The sequence below is a fragment of the Sesamum indicum genome, linkage group LG11, assembly GCF_026168435.1.
Source record: "Sesamum indicum cultivar Baizhima isolate 11 linkage group LG11, ASM2616843v1, whole genome shotgun sequence".
NCBI lineage: Eukaryota > Viridiplantae > Streptophyta > Magnoliopsida > Lamiales > Pedaliaceae > Sesamum > Sesamum indicum.
Genome location: NC_142667.1, coordinates 17,244,475 through 17,259,978, shown reverse-complemented (window position 1 = coordinate 17,259,978; position 15,504 = coordinate 17,244,475). Strand labels below are relative to the sequence as shown.

Below are 15,504 nucleotides of genomic sequence, written 5' to 3'. Positions count from 1 at the left end.
CCTGTTTTTACTAGTTTCTCTCTCCGTCTTTGTTCTGGCTGCTTCAATAATCGTGCGTGAAGTGAGTAGATAGATATTAGAGAGGGGATGAACGGGGAGTGAAGTGAGAGAATCATTCTCGACGAAGGGAAGGAGACAGTGGGACTTGGAGTTCCAAATTAAATCAGATTGCGTCTATGGATGGATTGCTGGCGGAGGATAGGTAATTGAACTTGTTCATTGAGATCGCCCACAAGAGAAAAGCAAAAGAAAAGGAATAAAAATTCTTAAAAAGTGGAGAAGGCAAGTGAGGAAAGAAGCTAGTGAGAGAGAGAGACAGAGAGATGAAGGGTGGAGGTGGGGGTGTTTCATCATCATACTCCCTTCCGGCCAAGAGAAGATGGAAAGGTCTCGTGATAGCGGTGTTGGGCCTAGTGTTTCTTTCCATGCTTGTACCCCTCGTCTTCTTGCTCGGCCTCCACAGCGGTTTCCACTCTACCACCGGTAACCTTCTTTTGCTCCTCCTACTCACTGATTCCTATTATTGTTTTCTTTCTTCTGTTCTCAGATTAGATCTGTTACACCGTACGTGATGATTCTTCTAGTTCAATCGGGTTTCGATCCGTCTTTACCTGTGTGCCCTTAATGGAGATCCTTCAAATTGTTTTGTTCTCCTTGAGATCTTATGAAGTTATATTGAATCTACATTATTTTTCCAACACCTTCTGAATGGCCACACATTTTTCTCTTATCTTTGGTTTTTGTGTTTTGCTTGTGGGTGAGTTTACCACAGATGCGCTTTTATGTGCCCCCCCCTCAATTTCAGTCATGTGGATGTAAAACTACTTCTGATTTCCCACATCCATTTCAGGATATGGCACAGAACAACGGAACTCAGCCTCAGTAAGACTTTTTCATCGTTCTACAAGGATGTGGAAAGGATGTTTCTTTCTTTTTGTTTTTTCCTTCTTCAATAAGAAAACAAATGGACATTGATTCCTCTTTCTTTTTTCTTTCTTTGGGTGCTTCTTCATGCAATCAGAATCATCTAAGAGTTTATGATCATAACGATGCTGCTGATACAAGAAATCAATCCAAGGTATAGAACGTTGTTCCCCTTCTGATTCTGCTTACTTCAACAACTTAGATAGTTCTGGAAATGATTCTAATACTATAAATACGGAACCCATGCGTGTATTAAGTCACATTTTCAGCATGCAAGGATGTAGGTATAGATTATGGTAATGTCTGATAACATTACTATTTTGTCTGGACTTCTCATATTTTCTTGCTACGCACCCTATCCTTCATTCTTATCCGTTTGGGTTTCTGGTTGTAGGTTCACCATTCAAGACATATGGATGATCTTATAAGAAGATTAACACCAACACTTCCAAAGGTTTGTTGTCTATGTTTTTATGGTTAAAATTGCTGTCAGCTTATTAAAGTAACAGTATGCCAATTTTTTAAGTTTTAATCAACAGTTACCAGATTCTTCTGTTAATTAAGTCTCAGTATATTTCTAGAGATGAATTAATGACTTATAAAATACTATGTAGATGTAAGGATTCTCAATATATGGAAGGGACAATAAACAAGTGCGCTAATATGATAAACTTATAGCGTCTTTTTGCATGCAAGTTTATGTTTTGCTGTTTCTGTGGGGAATGTAGAGCATTGTCTTGGCTGAGGTTAATAAACTGTGAACTTCAATTTCCATCATTTTTATTTGGTTTATATTCTTTGAGCTCATTTCTGGGACCACATCTGAGATGTAAAATCACATAGTTTCTGGGGTTAATATGGAGTGTGTTACCTCAGCTTGACTATTTGTTTACTATTTTGCTTATCACATATGCATCAGGGATCAACTAGAGTACCTATCTTGATTATCTCCAAGGTTGACCTTAAGGTCTATTCACTATATAATCTCATGTGACTTTAAGTTGACCTCTTGGTCCAGGTTTGCCATGTACACTTGCCAGTTTACTCCTACCAGCTGATATATCTATTATCATCATTAGAGATGTCCAAATTGTGTCAATTTCTTAAAATCCATCCTTTTATATTTTTCTGCAAATCCATGTAAACTAAATATGGATAGAGTTGATTATTCTTCTATCAAAGGTCCGCTTCAGCCCAATGATTTGCTTTGCTAGCAATACTCTTAGCTTTGTCATCATGTCGTGAGACGTGGATACTTGATATGAAACAAGCCTTTATATACTTATTTTATTTCATCTTCTTTCTGTTTGTCTCTCTCTCTCTCTCTCTCTCTCTCTATCTAAGGATCCCTTCTCTTCTGATTCTTGCTTGTTAAGCTTCGTCGTCTCTACATGATTTCTTCTATTAATCATTCTTCTGATAAGCCAAACTACTGCCAAAACTGTTGCCAAAAGACAAGTCTCTGTGTAAAGTTTAGGGATTAAGTATACTGCATGTGACTCACCACTAAACAGGTTCATAAATATGTAACTTCTTTGAAACCTTAACTTCAATTCTGGTTCTGATATTCCTTCTCTTACATTTTGCCAGGGTTTGGGGAATAACTCGGTCAAGGAAGCTGGCAATGATACCAATGGTAGGGTGCAGTATGCAAATAAATATAGAATAGTATCTCCTAATAGTTTTCACCAGTGTTCTCTTTAGATGTTTTTGGACCTGGCTTATGTTTTTCTTTTCTCCTCATTTAATCATTTTTTGTTTAACAATTATACACAGGTTTTCCCATGCGAGCAGATTTGCCCAAACAAGTCAAAGAGGTAAATGTAGCTTTTCCCTTGGAACTACCTAAATTCTGCATTGCTACTACTAAACAAATTAACAGCGTTGGCTATATATTTTGTTGCAGAATAATGGGTCTCTTGATGGAGACAAGAATGGTGAAAATATGAGAAGCGCTGATGAGAGTGAAATGATTTGTGAATTAAAATTTGGGAGTTACTGTTTATGGCGCCGAGAGCAGAGGGAAAAGATGGAGGACTCTGTGGTGAAGAGGATGAAGGACCTACTTTTTGTTGCTCGTGCATACTATCCCAGTATTGCAAAACTACCAAAACTGGACAAATTGTCTCATGAACTGAAGCAAAATATTCAGGATTTTGAGCGTGTTCTTAGTGAAACTACGACGGATAAAGATCTTCCCCCTCAGTATGTTCAAAATTCCCTTTATTTTAAACATGGTATCTGGTCTCTCTCTTTGCTAGGTACTCTATTGGTTAAACTTATCTGGGAATGTTTTCCATTTGTAAGTTGATTAATATTTCAGTAGCTTTTCGTCCCTATTATAAGTTGGGGGGTGAAGAAATTTGATTATGAACTGAACTGAATTTGAACCCAAACCGAATGTGTCTATTTGGTCAGATCCCATAGTTGATTTGGTTTTGGTCTATTCTGTAAATATGGCTTTTGAGTTTCGTTCAGATAAAAAGATGAGTCAAGTTATAATATTCTAACTAATCTTTATTTTTGCTGTTTTAACTAACAAAGAAAAATCTCAACTTTTAGTCTCTTTGAAATGTTCAGGGGAAGCCATATGGATTATGGATGAATAGAGGTTTTGATGAAATCGGTTTGAAAAAAAAAATGACTGTACAGGAAGAACTATTTCTTAGCAGTAGCTACTTGGATTACAATGCACAGTGGATGTTCGTGGTGAATTTTTCTGATTATGTGAAAAACACGCCAAAGGAAAGAAAGTATGGTAGTTGTTTGTTTCCATATCAATTTTGGCTTGGCTGGTTAAATTTAATTCTAAGCTTTGGAATCATAAATCTGGACCCTTCTGAACTGGACTATTAACCTTTTTGCAGTGCCCTAGTTATACTTCGATAGCTTTGTTTTCACATATGTTGTTTGATCAATATCTCCTTGGACAAACTTTCTTTGACTTTGACCCAGTCATAATCATTGGCGAAAATTGTTTTGCCATTGCAAGCTTTACTATCGCGAATTTTCTATTCAGGTGACAGTACCTGAAATTTTTTGGAGGAGGTCTGCGAAGAAGTTTTTGATATCATCTTAACATTTCTCTATATCTCTCTGTTTTTTTGTCTGGTGTTTAATCTTTAGAATACTTTAAAAAAGGTCAATAAGTTTGTATGTGTTGCGCATTCATGGGGGTACCTTTGCCCAACCTGCCAGATGGTAACACTGCATGATTTTTGTCCCAACTGCAAGATCCATTCCCTTCGGTCTTAAGAGAATTAAGTTTGACCAATCATCCAACACAAACCACCGTTTATTTGGTTTTCTAATCTCTAAATAGAAATATTTCTATTCCACATGGATATAAGCTAGGCCCGCTAGGATATGGTTGCTGTTTGCAGAAGTTCCCAGTTATGAGTTCTTAAACCATGCTAAGTTGCTAGCTGATGTGGTCAATGGAGCAGCTTCCTTTATTAGTGTAGTCATATTGCCGCCATTGTTGTTTTCATTTTATGTCTCCTACGTGCATGCCATTGTATTCTTGCTTTCACTTCCTGGTCTTCCATAGTGCTTTCATTTTTCTCCATATGCACATGTTGCTGCATTTTCTTCTTATTGAAGAAATTTCTACCAACGAGCAAGTACTATTTAACATATTTGATGTTTATACAACATCTGATGTCTGATGAGGCATGAATTATTCATGTCTTGTTTGTTTTATTCTGTTCCAACTCATGTTTACGGTCACAGGTGTAGTGGTAAGTTTGGGTTAGAGGTTGTTTGACATAGTCAATTCCTTTTGCATCGCAGTATGATAAGTGACTTGAATAATGTGATAAAGAGAATCATTGGGATCACGAGGTCCTTTCTTTATCAAGTTCAAATGATGTACTTCGTAGGTGATTGTAGTCCCCTTCTTATCGGCATATAACATAGAGAGAAAAATAAAATTAAAGCGCGGACAGGTACTCGTAGTATCTAAACTGACGTGGACGTCAAGAAATCAAGCACCTATCTGTAACATTTCATCATTGAAATGACATATTTGTACTTAGTATGCTGCTGTAACTGCCATCAGTAATTAGCTCATTTCTAAATGTGTAAAGGTTAGCTTTTTGGGTGTGAGCTGACATTGCTTGTATGCCAAGCAAATCAGTGTGGCCTACAAGCGTAAAGGGTCAAGCTATGTTCCCTCTTAGTTTTTTGTGCTATAATTGGAACCTGAGTTTGTCTCTAAATTTATTGATGTGCTTATGATACATCTTGCACTAATATGCTCATCATTAGCTATACTAGTGATATGTGAACATAGAATGATGTTGCCCTTTCATCAGGAATAGCCAGAAGCTAAAGATGATGGAGGCTGCAATAGCAAAAGCAAAATCATGCCCTGTGGACTGTAATAATGTTGACAAGAAGTTCAGACAACTAGTTGACCTGACGGAGGACGAAGCTAATTTTCACATGAAGCAAAGTGCCTTCCTCTACAAACTTGCAGTTCAAACCATGCCAAAGAGTCTCCATTGTTTATCAATGAGATTAACTGTTGAGTATTTTAGATCTTCTTTTGAGATTGAGCAGGCACTGGTTCAGAAATTTGTAAACCCAGACTTGTACCACTATGTGATCTTCTCCAGGAATATACTTGCATCGTCTGTAGTAATCAACTCAACTGTACAACATGCAAAAGTATGACCTTTTTACCGTTGTCTGTTATCCGTCTCTCCTTCCTCGTCTTTTACCTTCAAACTTTCTTTTTGCTTTTTACTTATGCCATTAAAGAGGCTTTATTCGATTTGCAGGAAAGTGAGAAACACGTCTTTCATCTGCTGACGGACACAGAAAATTACTTTGCCATGAAATTATGGTTTTTCAGAAACAAGTATGGTGATGCGGCGGTTCAGGTGCTGAATATTGAAGACCTTAAGTTGTATAATCATCATAAGGTGGCACCATTACATCTGTCATTGCCTGAAGAATTTCATGTTTCCTTTCGTAGGGTTGATAAACTGTCTTCTACTCAATTTAGAACGCAATACCTATCTATGTTTTCGCATTCCCACTATCTCCTTCCTAAGATATTTCACTCTTTGGAGAAAGTTGTGGTCTTGGACGATGATATCATTGTTCAGAGAGACTTGTCAGCCCTCTGGAACCTTGACATGGGGGGAAAAGTGAATGGTGCCATGCAGACTTGTGGATTGAAGTTGCTTCACCTGAGAGCTTACTTTCCAAGCAACAGCTTTGATGAAAATTCTTGTGCTTGGACATCTGGAGTAAATATTATTGATTTATCTAGGTGGAGGACTCATAATCTTACTGAAGCATATCAGAGATTGGTTCAGGAGGTGAGTGACAACTTTTTAACATTTTAACATGTTTGGTCTTACTCTTTTATTGCTGCACCCTTGGAATATCTGGTCAATATAAACTGAAGCAAAGATGCAATTTAGATAGAAGTCTAGATATCTGAGAAGAGACAAACCCCAAGTCCCATTGTGCCCATGCACCATTGAAATCCTCAAGAACTTATATGGTATACTATTGTATATGGTTGGCTGATAACAGATTATGAAAGCTAACAGAAGTTCTGAATGAAAAGAGCAGATGGTAATTGTGACAACAACTGGAAAAATAAAGGGAAGTAGAGAGAAGAAAAAGGAAGCGAGAAAGAACAAAGATGGAGAATAAATGGAAATAAAGAAAGGAGAAATTGCAAAGCGAAATAAACAAGGGAAGAGCCCTGGCGTAACGCCCTGGAGGTCAGATTAAGATAATGTGTTTAAGAATTGCCCTTCTAGACATTTTTAGTGGGTCAGTTCTTGCAAAACATGTAAGTACAAGGATACAACAACTCGGTCTGTTAATGCAACAGAGCTCATATTAAAAATGATGATGAAGTATTCTGCCCCTGTACCTTGCTTGTTGGTTAATTTATAATATAGTACATCAAGCTCGCCAACATGCACATTATCATTTGAAGATATTTCTTACTGTTATCCTCTTTGTATGATGTTGGATGCAGATTAATAGAGAAGAAAGATCATCTAAAACTACCACATTAAGCGCTAGCTTGCTCACCTTTGAAGGCCTAATTTATGCTCTTCAGGACAACTGGATGTTATCTGGGCTGGGTTATAACTATGGAATGGATTTGGAAGCCCTCAAGACAGCAGCAGTGTTGCATTTTGATGGGAGCATGAAACCGTGGCTCGAGCTTGGTATTCCCAAGTACAAAAATTTTTGGAGGAAGTTTCTGAACCCACAGGATCAATTTTTGAATGATTGTAATGTGAATCAGTAGGAGTCATATTGCTATTTGCTTCTGAAAGTTGAGGGGATGACTAGAATGCATGGATCGAGAACCTGATTCCCATTGTGTTAGGTGCTGGAAAGAAGCAAAAATCAGAGGCGAAGCCCTGGGCATGATCAAATGATGTGTTGGTCGTAAAAGAAGGATACTTCTGTCTACTTTTTGCTTGGTGAAAGGTCAGTGCAACAACAGTCAATCAACTTACACATGCCTATCTATTGGACTGTGCATGATGTAAACAGAGAGTTCAGTTCTGCTAACAGGAGGAAGGTGATACAAGTGGTATTTTTTCACATTTTTTCATGCTTGCTTGTGGAAGGATTGGCATTCATGAAACAAGAAACCCGGGTGAAAACTAATTGTTCTATGCCCGTTGAGCTAAAATTACTTTTCGTTATTGTGTAATGTGGCATCCGAGTCTCGCACGACAGTCCTATTTTGTTTCTTTCCCAAGTCTGGCAGCAAAAACATAATTATTGATTCTCTGAAATCTCGTATTAAAGTACAGATACTTTTATTTAATATGGCAGATATATGAATATATGCGCATATATATGTTTATTTACATGACCCTTGTTTGTATTCATGTTACTTTATTGCATTGTTTCATATGGGGATATTGATTAATATTTTGATTATTTTCACAAGATAAAGGTTAATACTCAAATTGTCTCGGAATGTGAAATTATAAATTTTCCCAAAACGCTTTCTAAATTACACCTTTGCCCCCTTTGGAATTCTTTGTTATAGTTTTATTATTTTCGTAAGGTTTTGGAGGGAGAATATTGATGCTAACCAAAAAAAAAAAAGGCATATTAGTTTTATCCCTCATTTATGCACATACAAACACAATTCACCAACACTGCCGCACACTGACGCAAAGAGCATATACACATGAATCAAAGGGGTAAAGATAATATAATTTTTTATTAATATTAGTATTTTTTTGGTATAAAGCCTAATATGAGGGTGCAGTTGTAAACAAAAAGGTATCATTGGGGGTAAGTGTAAATTTAAAAAAAAATTATAATTTCACGTTTCTATAAAGAAACTAAATGTAATTATTATTATAATTATAATAATAAAGGAGTTTTGGCAGCTTTTTTATTGGAATTGGAAGGGGAGCTGCGGACCTTGTAATACATAGATAGTTTTTATTGGTATATTGATTGTTTGTGCAATTTCAAACCGCAGCAGTTCCACTGTAAAACTTGTAACTAGCCTCCTGCCACATCTTTAGGACAATTACTTAAACAGGTCACTAAATAAGTTTTGTTTTTAAATTTGAATAAACTTTTCACCAGAAGATTTTATTATTAGTTACTTTTAACATTTATTTTTTCTTAGAAGTTTTGATCTTTTTTTCCTGAGTTAATTCAATTTTAAGAAAATAAAATTATTTCCAATGGAAGAGTTCCAATTTAAAAGTTTAAGGTAAACAGTTGCATCATATATTTTTAGAAAAAAATGCAAGAAAATAACAATTATCTCTCTATAAAAAAAAAAGTAATTGAATTCTCTATATTTTTTAAAATACAATAATTTATTTTACTATATTTTTTAAAATGAATCGATTTATTTTCTTAATAAGAAGATAAATTATTTTATTTTTAAAATTATAAAGAATAAATTGGTGGTTTTCTTGATAGATGATAATTTGCTTATTTTGTAATATTGGGACTATATTTTCATTCGACTTCTATTATAAATTTCTGGGGATGTAGGTTGTTATTCAGGTTCTCCTGCAACAGCACCCAAATCAAGCCACAGAAAAGTCGGTTCTCCAACTCCGACTAAAACCCCAGTTAAGAGTGGGAGGGGATGACGTCCTCTAGCAGAAACCGACGACGTTACTCCTCCGATGATTCTTCATCGAACTCAGTTTCCGATATCAACCGCCGTATGAATCGGAGTCGCAGAAGCCGACGTTATTCTGACAGCGATTCCGATGAGCCATCTAGGCACAGGAGTAAGAGAAAGATTACAGAGGACGACATTGCAGAATACCTGGCTAAGAAGGCTCACAAAAAGGTTCCTATTTGCCCCGATTTTATTACAAGTTATGTTTGGAGGCTATTCTTTCTATTACGCGTCGCGTATCCTTATGTTTCTGACCCTATGACATGATAGGCTATGAAAGTTGCCAAGAAATTGAAGTCGCAGACCGTCTCTGGATATTCCAATGATTCAAATCCCTTTGGTGATTCTAATCTTAATGAAAAGTGAGTCTCAATTTCTGCATTTATTTCACTGACAACTTATGTTATTCTTTGAGCTCTTTTTGGGTAATTTTATTTGCAGTATCTGTATGGAAATTAATTTGAACACTGCAGCAAACAAATAATTTTCTGTGAAGTCCCTTGTAAGTTGCGACATATCTAATTAGTTTGCAGCTGAATGACATCACAACGTCTGTATAAACAAGGATGAACTTTGTATTGTCCACAAATGCGAATCTGCCTTCACGCTCCCTCTAAGACTTGGTTATTTGACTTGTTTGCTTAATATTAACAAACTAGTGAATGATGCAGTTTAGATAGCTTGAACATTTCCCATGAATTTTACTTGTCTGAATGCAAGATTTGTGTGGCGAAAGAAGATTGAGCGCGATGTAACCCAAGGCGTGCCTCTTGATGAGTTTTCCATCAAAGCAGAGAAGAAGAGACAGAGAGAAAGAATGGTAATGATATTTTAGCTTGGTTGTTAGTGTATATTTTGTTTACCTCCAGTCTTGAAGTCGTATAGAATTATAGAAGAAATACTTGTCTTCCTCATTTTCATTATGACTATCCTAGCTCTGCTGTTTCTTCTCTGGGAAGTGAGACAACTCTAGTTCTATTTTCCCTGAGTTTGTTGGCGAGAAAGTACTGTAGCTTTGGTGGAAACTCCATGAAATGGGTAGACAATGATGCCGTTGTTTTGTCTGAGTATGAGTTATAAGCAAACTCTGGACTATGAAGGCATAAACTCATTATATAGGATAACAAAGTGCCAAAAGAATTTGACATTCTCGGTTTCACTTCACAAACTGGGAAATTAGACATAAACCAAGAATGTCAATGGAAACTCTTGATTTTTTTTCCGACAGTCCCGATTACTTTTGGCATAAACAATGAATGTCACATGTGATGTTACATTGTCATGTAGAATGAGAAAACAAAATTCCTTTGGCATAATGAGTTGACATCACACTATGGCATCATTACTCATTACTTTTGGAATAAGATGAGAAACCGGTTTTGTTTGACATTCTCATTTACATCTTTTCTTTTGACAAGTTTCCTTGAGTTTCTCATTTTATTTTCTTTTGGCAAGTATAATCTTGTTTACATTCCAAATTTCAGAAAATTCGAAATCATATGCATCTATATTAACCTCCCCCCACGCCCTTTCTCCTGCTTCCACAGGAAAAAATAAAATAAAATAAAACAAAATAAATTATGCACCTTTATTTCTTTATCTGTTTTCTCTTTTCTCCAATATTATTGTTGAAGCATCTTACCTCGCACTTGGGGAAATTGTGGTTGGAGTCCTGTTAACTTCAGTGTTTCTCTCCACTTTTAGCCTGACAATTTCATGCTGCAAACTGCAAACTCTTCTGATGATAAGGTTTCCATATACTTGAAGGGCTTCGATAGTGGAACATAACCATTTTAATATACTAGCTAACTATAGGCCTCCCTAAATTCCTTTCCTTTTCGAAGTTTTAGCTTACCTCATCCTATCTAATGCTGGCATACGCCCTTGATAAAGCTGTGTTGCACCAGCGGATTATCCCGGTAGATGATATTTATTTTTATAAATTATATTCTATTCTTTTGTAGGCTGAGATTGAAAAAGTTAAGAAGAGAAGAGAAGAAAGGGCTATTGAGAAAGCACAACATGAGGAAGAGATGGTACGATCCCAATCTTTACTTGGAGAAGGGCGTTATGTTATTTGCGTACTGTACATAATTCGCTGATTTGATTTGCATGTCCATATTGACTTCATATCCTTTATGCTTGGAATTGTAATGACATTCGCATCATAGGCACTGTTGGCAAGAGAGCGCGCGCGAGCTGAGTTCCAAGACTGGGAGAAGAAAGAAGAAGAGGTAACCATTTCATGGTAACATGTGTTGTTTCCTTTCTTTTGTGATGTTTTAGATGGTTTCCTGCAGCCAGAAAGAACTCATCACCTTTGTTATATGTTTATTTTACAGTTTCATTTTGATCAAAGCAAAATTAGGTCAGAGATTCGGTTACGCGAAGGTCGTATGAAGCCGATTGATATACTCACTAAACATCTTGATCCTTCAGATGATTTTGAGATAGAAATAAATGAACCATACATGGTATTTAAGGTAAAAGTTAAATATTCCTCAGCTTTTATCTCTTTCACTGTTCCTCCTCTAACACTGTCAAAAAAATAATTGATAAAGCTTCTATAGATTTCTCTTTTACTATTTGAAGGGCAGATGGAGATTGTGTTGGATTTACTCAACTGTATTTCGATGTTTGACGGTGATGTCTTTTATTTAGGGTTTGACTGTAAAAGAAATGGAAGAGCTTCACAACGACATAAAGATGCACCTTGACTTAGACAGGGCAACTCCTACGCATATAAGATATTGGGAGGTATGTTAGCTTTCTTTTTTCAATTTCCTTGTAATCCTGAGACATGCTTATGGGGATGTAGTGTGTTCTGTTTTCTTCTATATTAGTTTAGTCTTTGGTTTACGTCGTATGGTCTATTGCTGTAATATTTCTCATTTGCTCATTCTTCATTTGCTTGTCATAGTTTATTGAATAGAACCTATTATTCAGAGCTTTGACATGGGTATTCATTTTTTTAATGCTACTGACAATTTTCAAATGCTTGAGCATGTGAACTAGTGGTTGTGTGCAATACAGATTTGTGTTTCTGCATCCACATTTTTTTATTCTTTAGAAACAGATGAATTGCATGCTCTACTTTTTTGTTGTATATTTATGTTATGCTTGGTATCAGTTTGTTATCATTCTTGCCCACCCAAGAAATAGATTATGAGAATTGATCCTGGCTTATGCTGGATCTATGTGGATTTTGAAGTTTTCTCTTTCTTTTTACTCCAACTTCTAATTATTATGCCGTATGCACGTAAAGTTATAACTTCTCTCACACTTGGATATTTTGGGGTTTCCTATATTTGTGCATATGGATGACAGGCGCTTCTGGTAGTTTGTGAATGGGAACTGGCTGAAGCCAGGAAAAAGGATGCATTAGAACGTGCCAGGGTGCGTGGAGAACAATTACCTCAAGAGATGATTGGTGAAGAAAGAGGTTTGCATGTTAGCATTGAAGCAGATGTTAAGAGTCTCCTACAAGGTAAAACCTTCGGTGAATTAGAAGCCCTGCAATCCCAGATTGAATCACAAATGCAATCTGGGACTGCAAAGGTGGTTGAATATTGGGAAGCTGTTCTTAAACGTCTCCATATATACAAAGCAAAGGTAATTTTGCGTCTTGGGTTTCTGGTATTTGCAACATTGAGTAAGCTCTGACATTTAACTTATGGAACTGTAGGCTTGTTTGAAGGAAATCCATGTCAAGATGCTGCGCAAGCATTTGGAACGCCTAGAGAGACCATCTGAGGGTGAAAAAAACAAAGAACGGACTCCAGGACTTGATGAGCAGGATTCTGATCAAGACGCCGAGGGTATGGGTAAATTGAAATCGTTTGCATTTGCCTTTCTAGATTTATAGACATCAAAGGTCAACTAATAGTCCTTGAGTGTATAGGTCCCATTCTATCTCCGATACCTGTAATGGATGCAGACGTTCACCCCGAAGAAGAACCAGCTGGATCATATTCACCACAACTGTTGCATGGTGATGAAAATGAAGATGCAATTGACCCTGAGGAGGACAAGGCTATTTTGGTAATTTGTCTCTTAGAGCCTTAATATTCGTGCATATCAGTGTCTGGAAAATAATGCTTTCTTCCGGAATTGCCTCCTAGAGAACATAATTTCCTCCTAAAGGGAGATAAGATAGTAAGAGGGCGCAACTCTCTCTCTCTCTCTCTCTATCTATCTATTCTCCATAAGTGTAAGCACAAAAAATGGTCTTGCTTGCACTCCATTATCAAGGATCTTTCATTCTTTGTTTTCCTCCCATCATGCGTACTCATCATGAATTTGTCATCAGTTTTTCATTAGTAATTACCATGAATTATTTAGGTCCATCTAATTCCTAGTTCAAGTAGGTTATTCCTAGTTAACAATGTTGGTGACTTTCTGTAACTTTATCAACTGTGGTTATTTATCAAGTTCTCACTTCTCATAGGCCGTGAAAATCAAACTTCATGTTTTCTTTCCGGTTTAATGGTTTGGAATCAGTTTTTCATTAGTAATTACCATGAATTGATTAGTTAAAAAAAATTCTTAGCTTGAGTTGGTATTCCTCAAACCTAGAGTTTCCTAGTTGTTTTTCTTGTTGAATGAGGTGTCAAGATGTCTACAAATTACACGACCTTCTTCACTTTAGATTATTAATAGAACTAGTTAGTACCCTGCATTGGATATTTGTATTTTTAATAGAATAAATAAATTTATAAATATTTTAAAATTTTGAAATATAAAAATAAGTGAACAATAAATTATCTAAAACTTAAACTAAAGTAATTAGTAAGTATAAAAATACAAAGTGTATTGATTATAAAAATGAATTTAACTTTACTTACTAACTAATTACCTAAAAGAATAAGCGGCTTTTTGGATAAACAATGATACACTTATCAAAATTTAAATGAAAAATAAATAAGGATTTCATTAAGTGGCAAAATAAAATTCAAAAGAGACTGCCATAAAGCAAACATGATTGTGCTTTATAAATAAATGAATGAAAATTATAAATAATGGCGCTTAAGTAGATTGTCTTAATGTTTCTTTAGTTTGATCTTGGCAAGTCTCTGAGCTCTATCATTTCTTATAATTTTCTTGTCCCCCTTTTTCTTTTTCTTTTTGTTTAATGCTTCCAAACTTATATGTTTTTGCTTAATTAGATTTCAATTAAAGTGTATCTTGCATCAATTTATGTCCTATTTCCTTGGGATTTCTAGTCATTTCTAATGCCAAAATCTAATTTTGGTCAGCCAAAAACTTATTCTAATCAGGGATATCTTTAAGCTAGCCATGCTTTCGAGACATGAAAACTGAGTGTACATGTGTGCACTTGTGTGCAGGACAAGAGACGTAATGCTGTATTAGAAGAGCGACGTATCCAAGAACTGGCTTCAAGACCAACTCCACCTGAAGATCACTTTGAGAAAAATGCCATGAAAGCCATGGGAGCCATGGAGGAAGGTGATGTTGTATTTGGCACAAATGATGAAATCAACCTTGATTCCCAGGTATTACTTACTGTTAACTCTATTTTTTACTAGAATGTTGCGTACTATCATTGGCATGTTTATGCTTTGGTACCTATTGGAACAGGTGTACTGGTGGCATGATAAATATCGTCCAAGAAAGCCGAAATATTTCAATCGTGTTCACACTGGCTATGAGTGGAATAAATACAACCAAACTCATTATGATCATGACAATCCACCCCCCAAAATTGTGCAAGGATACAAGTTCAATATTTTCTACCCTGATCTGGTGGACAAATCAAAAGCTCCGACTTACACCATTGAGAAAGATGGGGATAGTACTGAGACTTGCATCATAAGGTTTCATGCCGGGCCCCCTTATGAGGACATTGTAAGTTATCTCTAGTGTCTTTTATAATTTCTATAAGACAGAGTTCCATTTTCCACTAAATACTTGTTTTGGGGAAAAAACAAAAAAGAGAAACTCTTGGAATATCCACTTAGTCTTGTTTATTGTGTTCACAGGCATTTCGCATTGTCAATAAAGAATGGGAATATTCACACAAAAAGGGGTTTAAATGTACATTTGAGAGGGGGATCTTACACGTGTACTTCAACTTCAAACGTTATCGATATCGTCGGTGACTGTCTGGAAAGCACTATTGCTATTTTTCTCGTCATGTATAACTGTTGGTAAAAGTTGGCTATAGCCAAAGATTGTCATCCTTGTTAACGTTCAGATTTCTTAGTGGCTCAAACTGTTTAACAGAATGACGGATGTATCAAATTGTATTCTATACTTGAAAGTAAGGCAGGGGTTTTTCATTTACCTGGGTAAACTTGAGGCATGAATTTGCACGGCGGGAGCAGAAATGTGATTGTTACATATATTTATTTTAGAAAGTGAGGTATGCATCAATAATTAACTGTCCGGGTGTATTTAATATCTAA

At 36.1% G+C, this 15,504-nt stretch overlaps 2 protein-coding genes across 3 annotated transcripts; both read left to right on the top strand.

Moving 5' to 3' along the window:
• GAUT7 (galacturonosyltransferase 7) lies at positions 1-7,784 on the top strand. Of its 2 annotated transcripts, XR_016062863.1 has the most exons (11): positions 1-483; positions 851-882; positions 1,022-1,078; positions 1,319-1,378; positions 2,515-2,560; positions 2,701-2,741; positions 2,831-3,129; positions 5,241-5,595; positions 5,709-6,254; positions 6,475-6,668; positions 6,932-7,071. XR_016062863.1 is itself a non-coding variant. In XM_011103683.3 (10 exons), exons 1-10 carry the CDS (start codon positions 324-326, stop codon positions 7,208-7,210), a joined length of 1,875 nt encoding a protein of 624 aa, XP_011101985.1. In that variant the 5' UTR covers positions 6-323; the 3' UTR covers positions 7,211-7,784. The 2 variants fall into 2 exon arrangements, 1 of the variants encoding a protein (XP_011101985.1); XM_011103683.3 differs by lacking the exon at positions 6,475-6,668 and having other exon boundaries at positions 6-483; positions 6,932-7,784.
• Positions 7,785-8,909: 1,125 nt separating this feature from the next.
• Positions 8,910-15,382, top strand: LOC105155240 (cactus-binding carboxy-terminal, cactin). The gene is made up of 13 exons (XM_088875879.1): positions 8,910-9,250; positions 9,350-9,441; positions 9,800-9,899; positions 11,044-11,115; positions 11,251-11,313; positions 11,422-11,562; positions 11,741-11,836; positions 12,407-12,691; positions 12,765-12,897; positions 12,981-13,120; positions 14,425-14,592; positions 14,678-14,944; positions 15,079-15,382. The coding sequence occupies exons 1-13, from the start codon at positions 9,041-9,043 to the stop codon at positions 15,196-15,198; spliced, it is 1,887 nt and encodes a 628-aa protein (XP_088732005.1). The 5' UTR covers positions 8,910-9,040; the 3' UTR covers positions 15,199-15,382.
• Positions 15,383-15,504: the final 122 nt, after the last annotated feature.

What these genes read in the sequence shown, in the direction of transcription:
- GAUT7 (XM_011103683.3), top strand. Translation starts at nt 324, where the DNA reads ATGAAGGGTGGAGGTGGGGGTGTTTCATCATCATACTCCCTTCCGGCC. An exon ending in AGCTGGCAATGATACCAATG is followed by an intron (nt 2,561 to 2,700) that starts GTAGGGTGCAGT and finishes AATTATACACAG; the next exon opens with GTTTTCCCATGCGAGCAGAT. An exon ending in CAACTGTACAACATGCAAAA is followed by an intron (nt 5,596 to 5,708) that starts GTATGACCTTTT and finishes TTCGATTTGCAG; the next exon opens with GAAAGTGAGAAACACGTCTT.
- LOC105155240 (XM_088875879.1), top strand. Translation starts at nt 9,041, where the DNA reads ATGACGTCCTCTAGCAGAAACCGACGACGTTACTCCTCCGATGATTCT. An exon ending in AGGAGGACAAGGCTATTTTG is followed by an intron (nt 13,121 to 14,424) that starts GTAATTTGTCTC and finishes ACTTGTGTGCAG; the next exon opens with GACAAGAGACGTAATGCTGT. An exon ending in GGCCCCCTTATGAGGACATT is followed by an intron (nt 14,945 to 15,078) that starts GTAAGTTATCTC and finishes TTGTGTTCACAG; the next exon opens with GCATTTCGCATTGTCAATAA.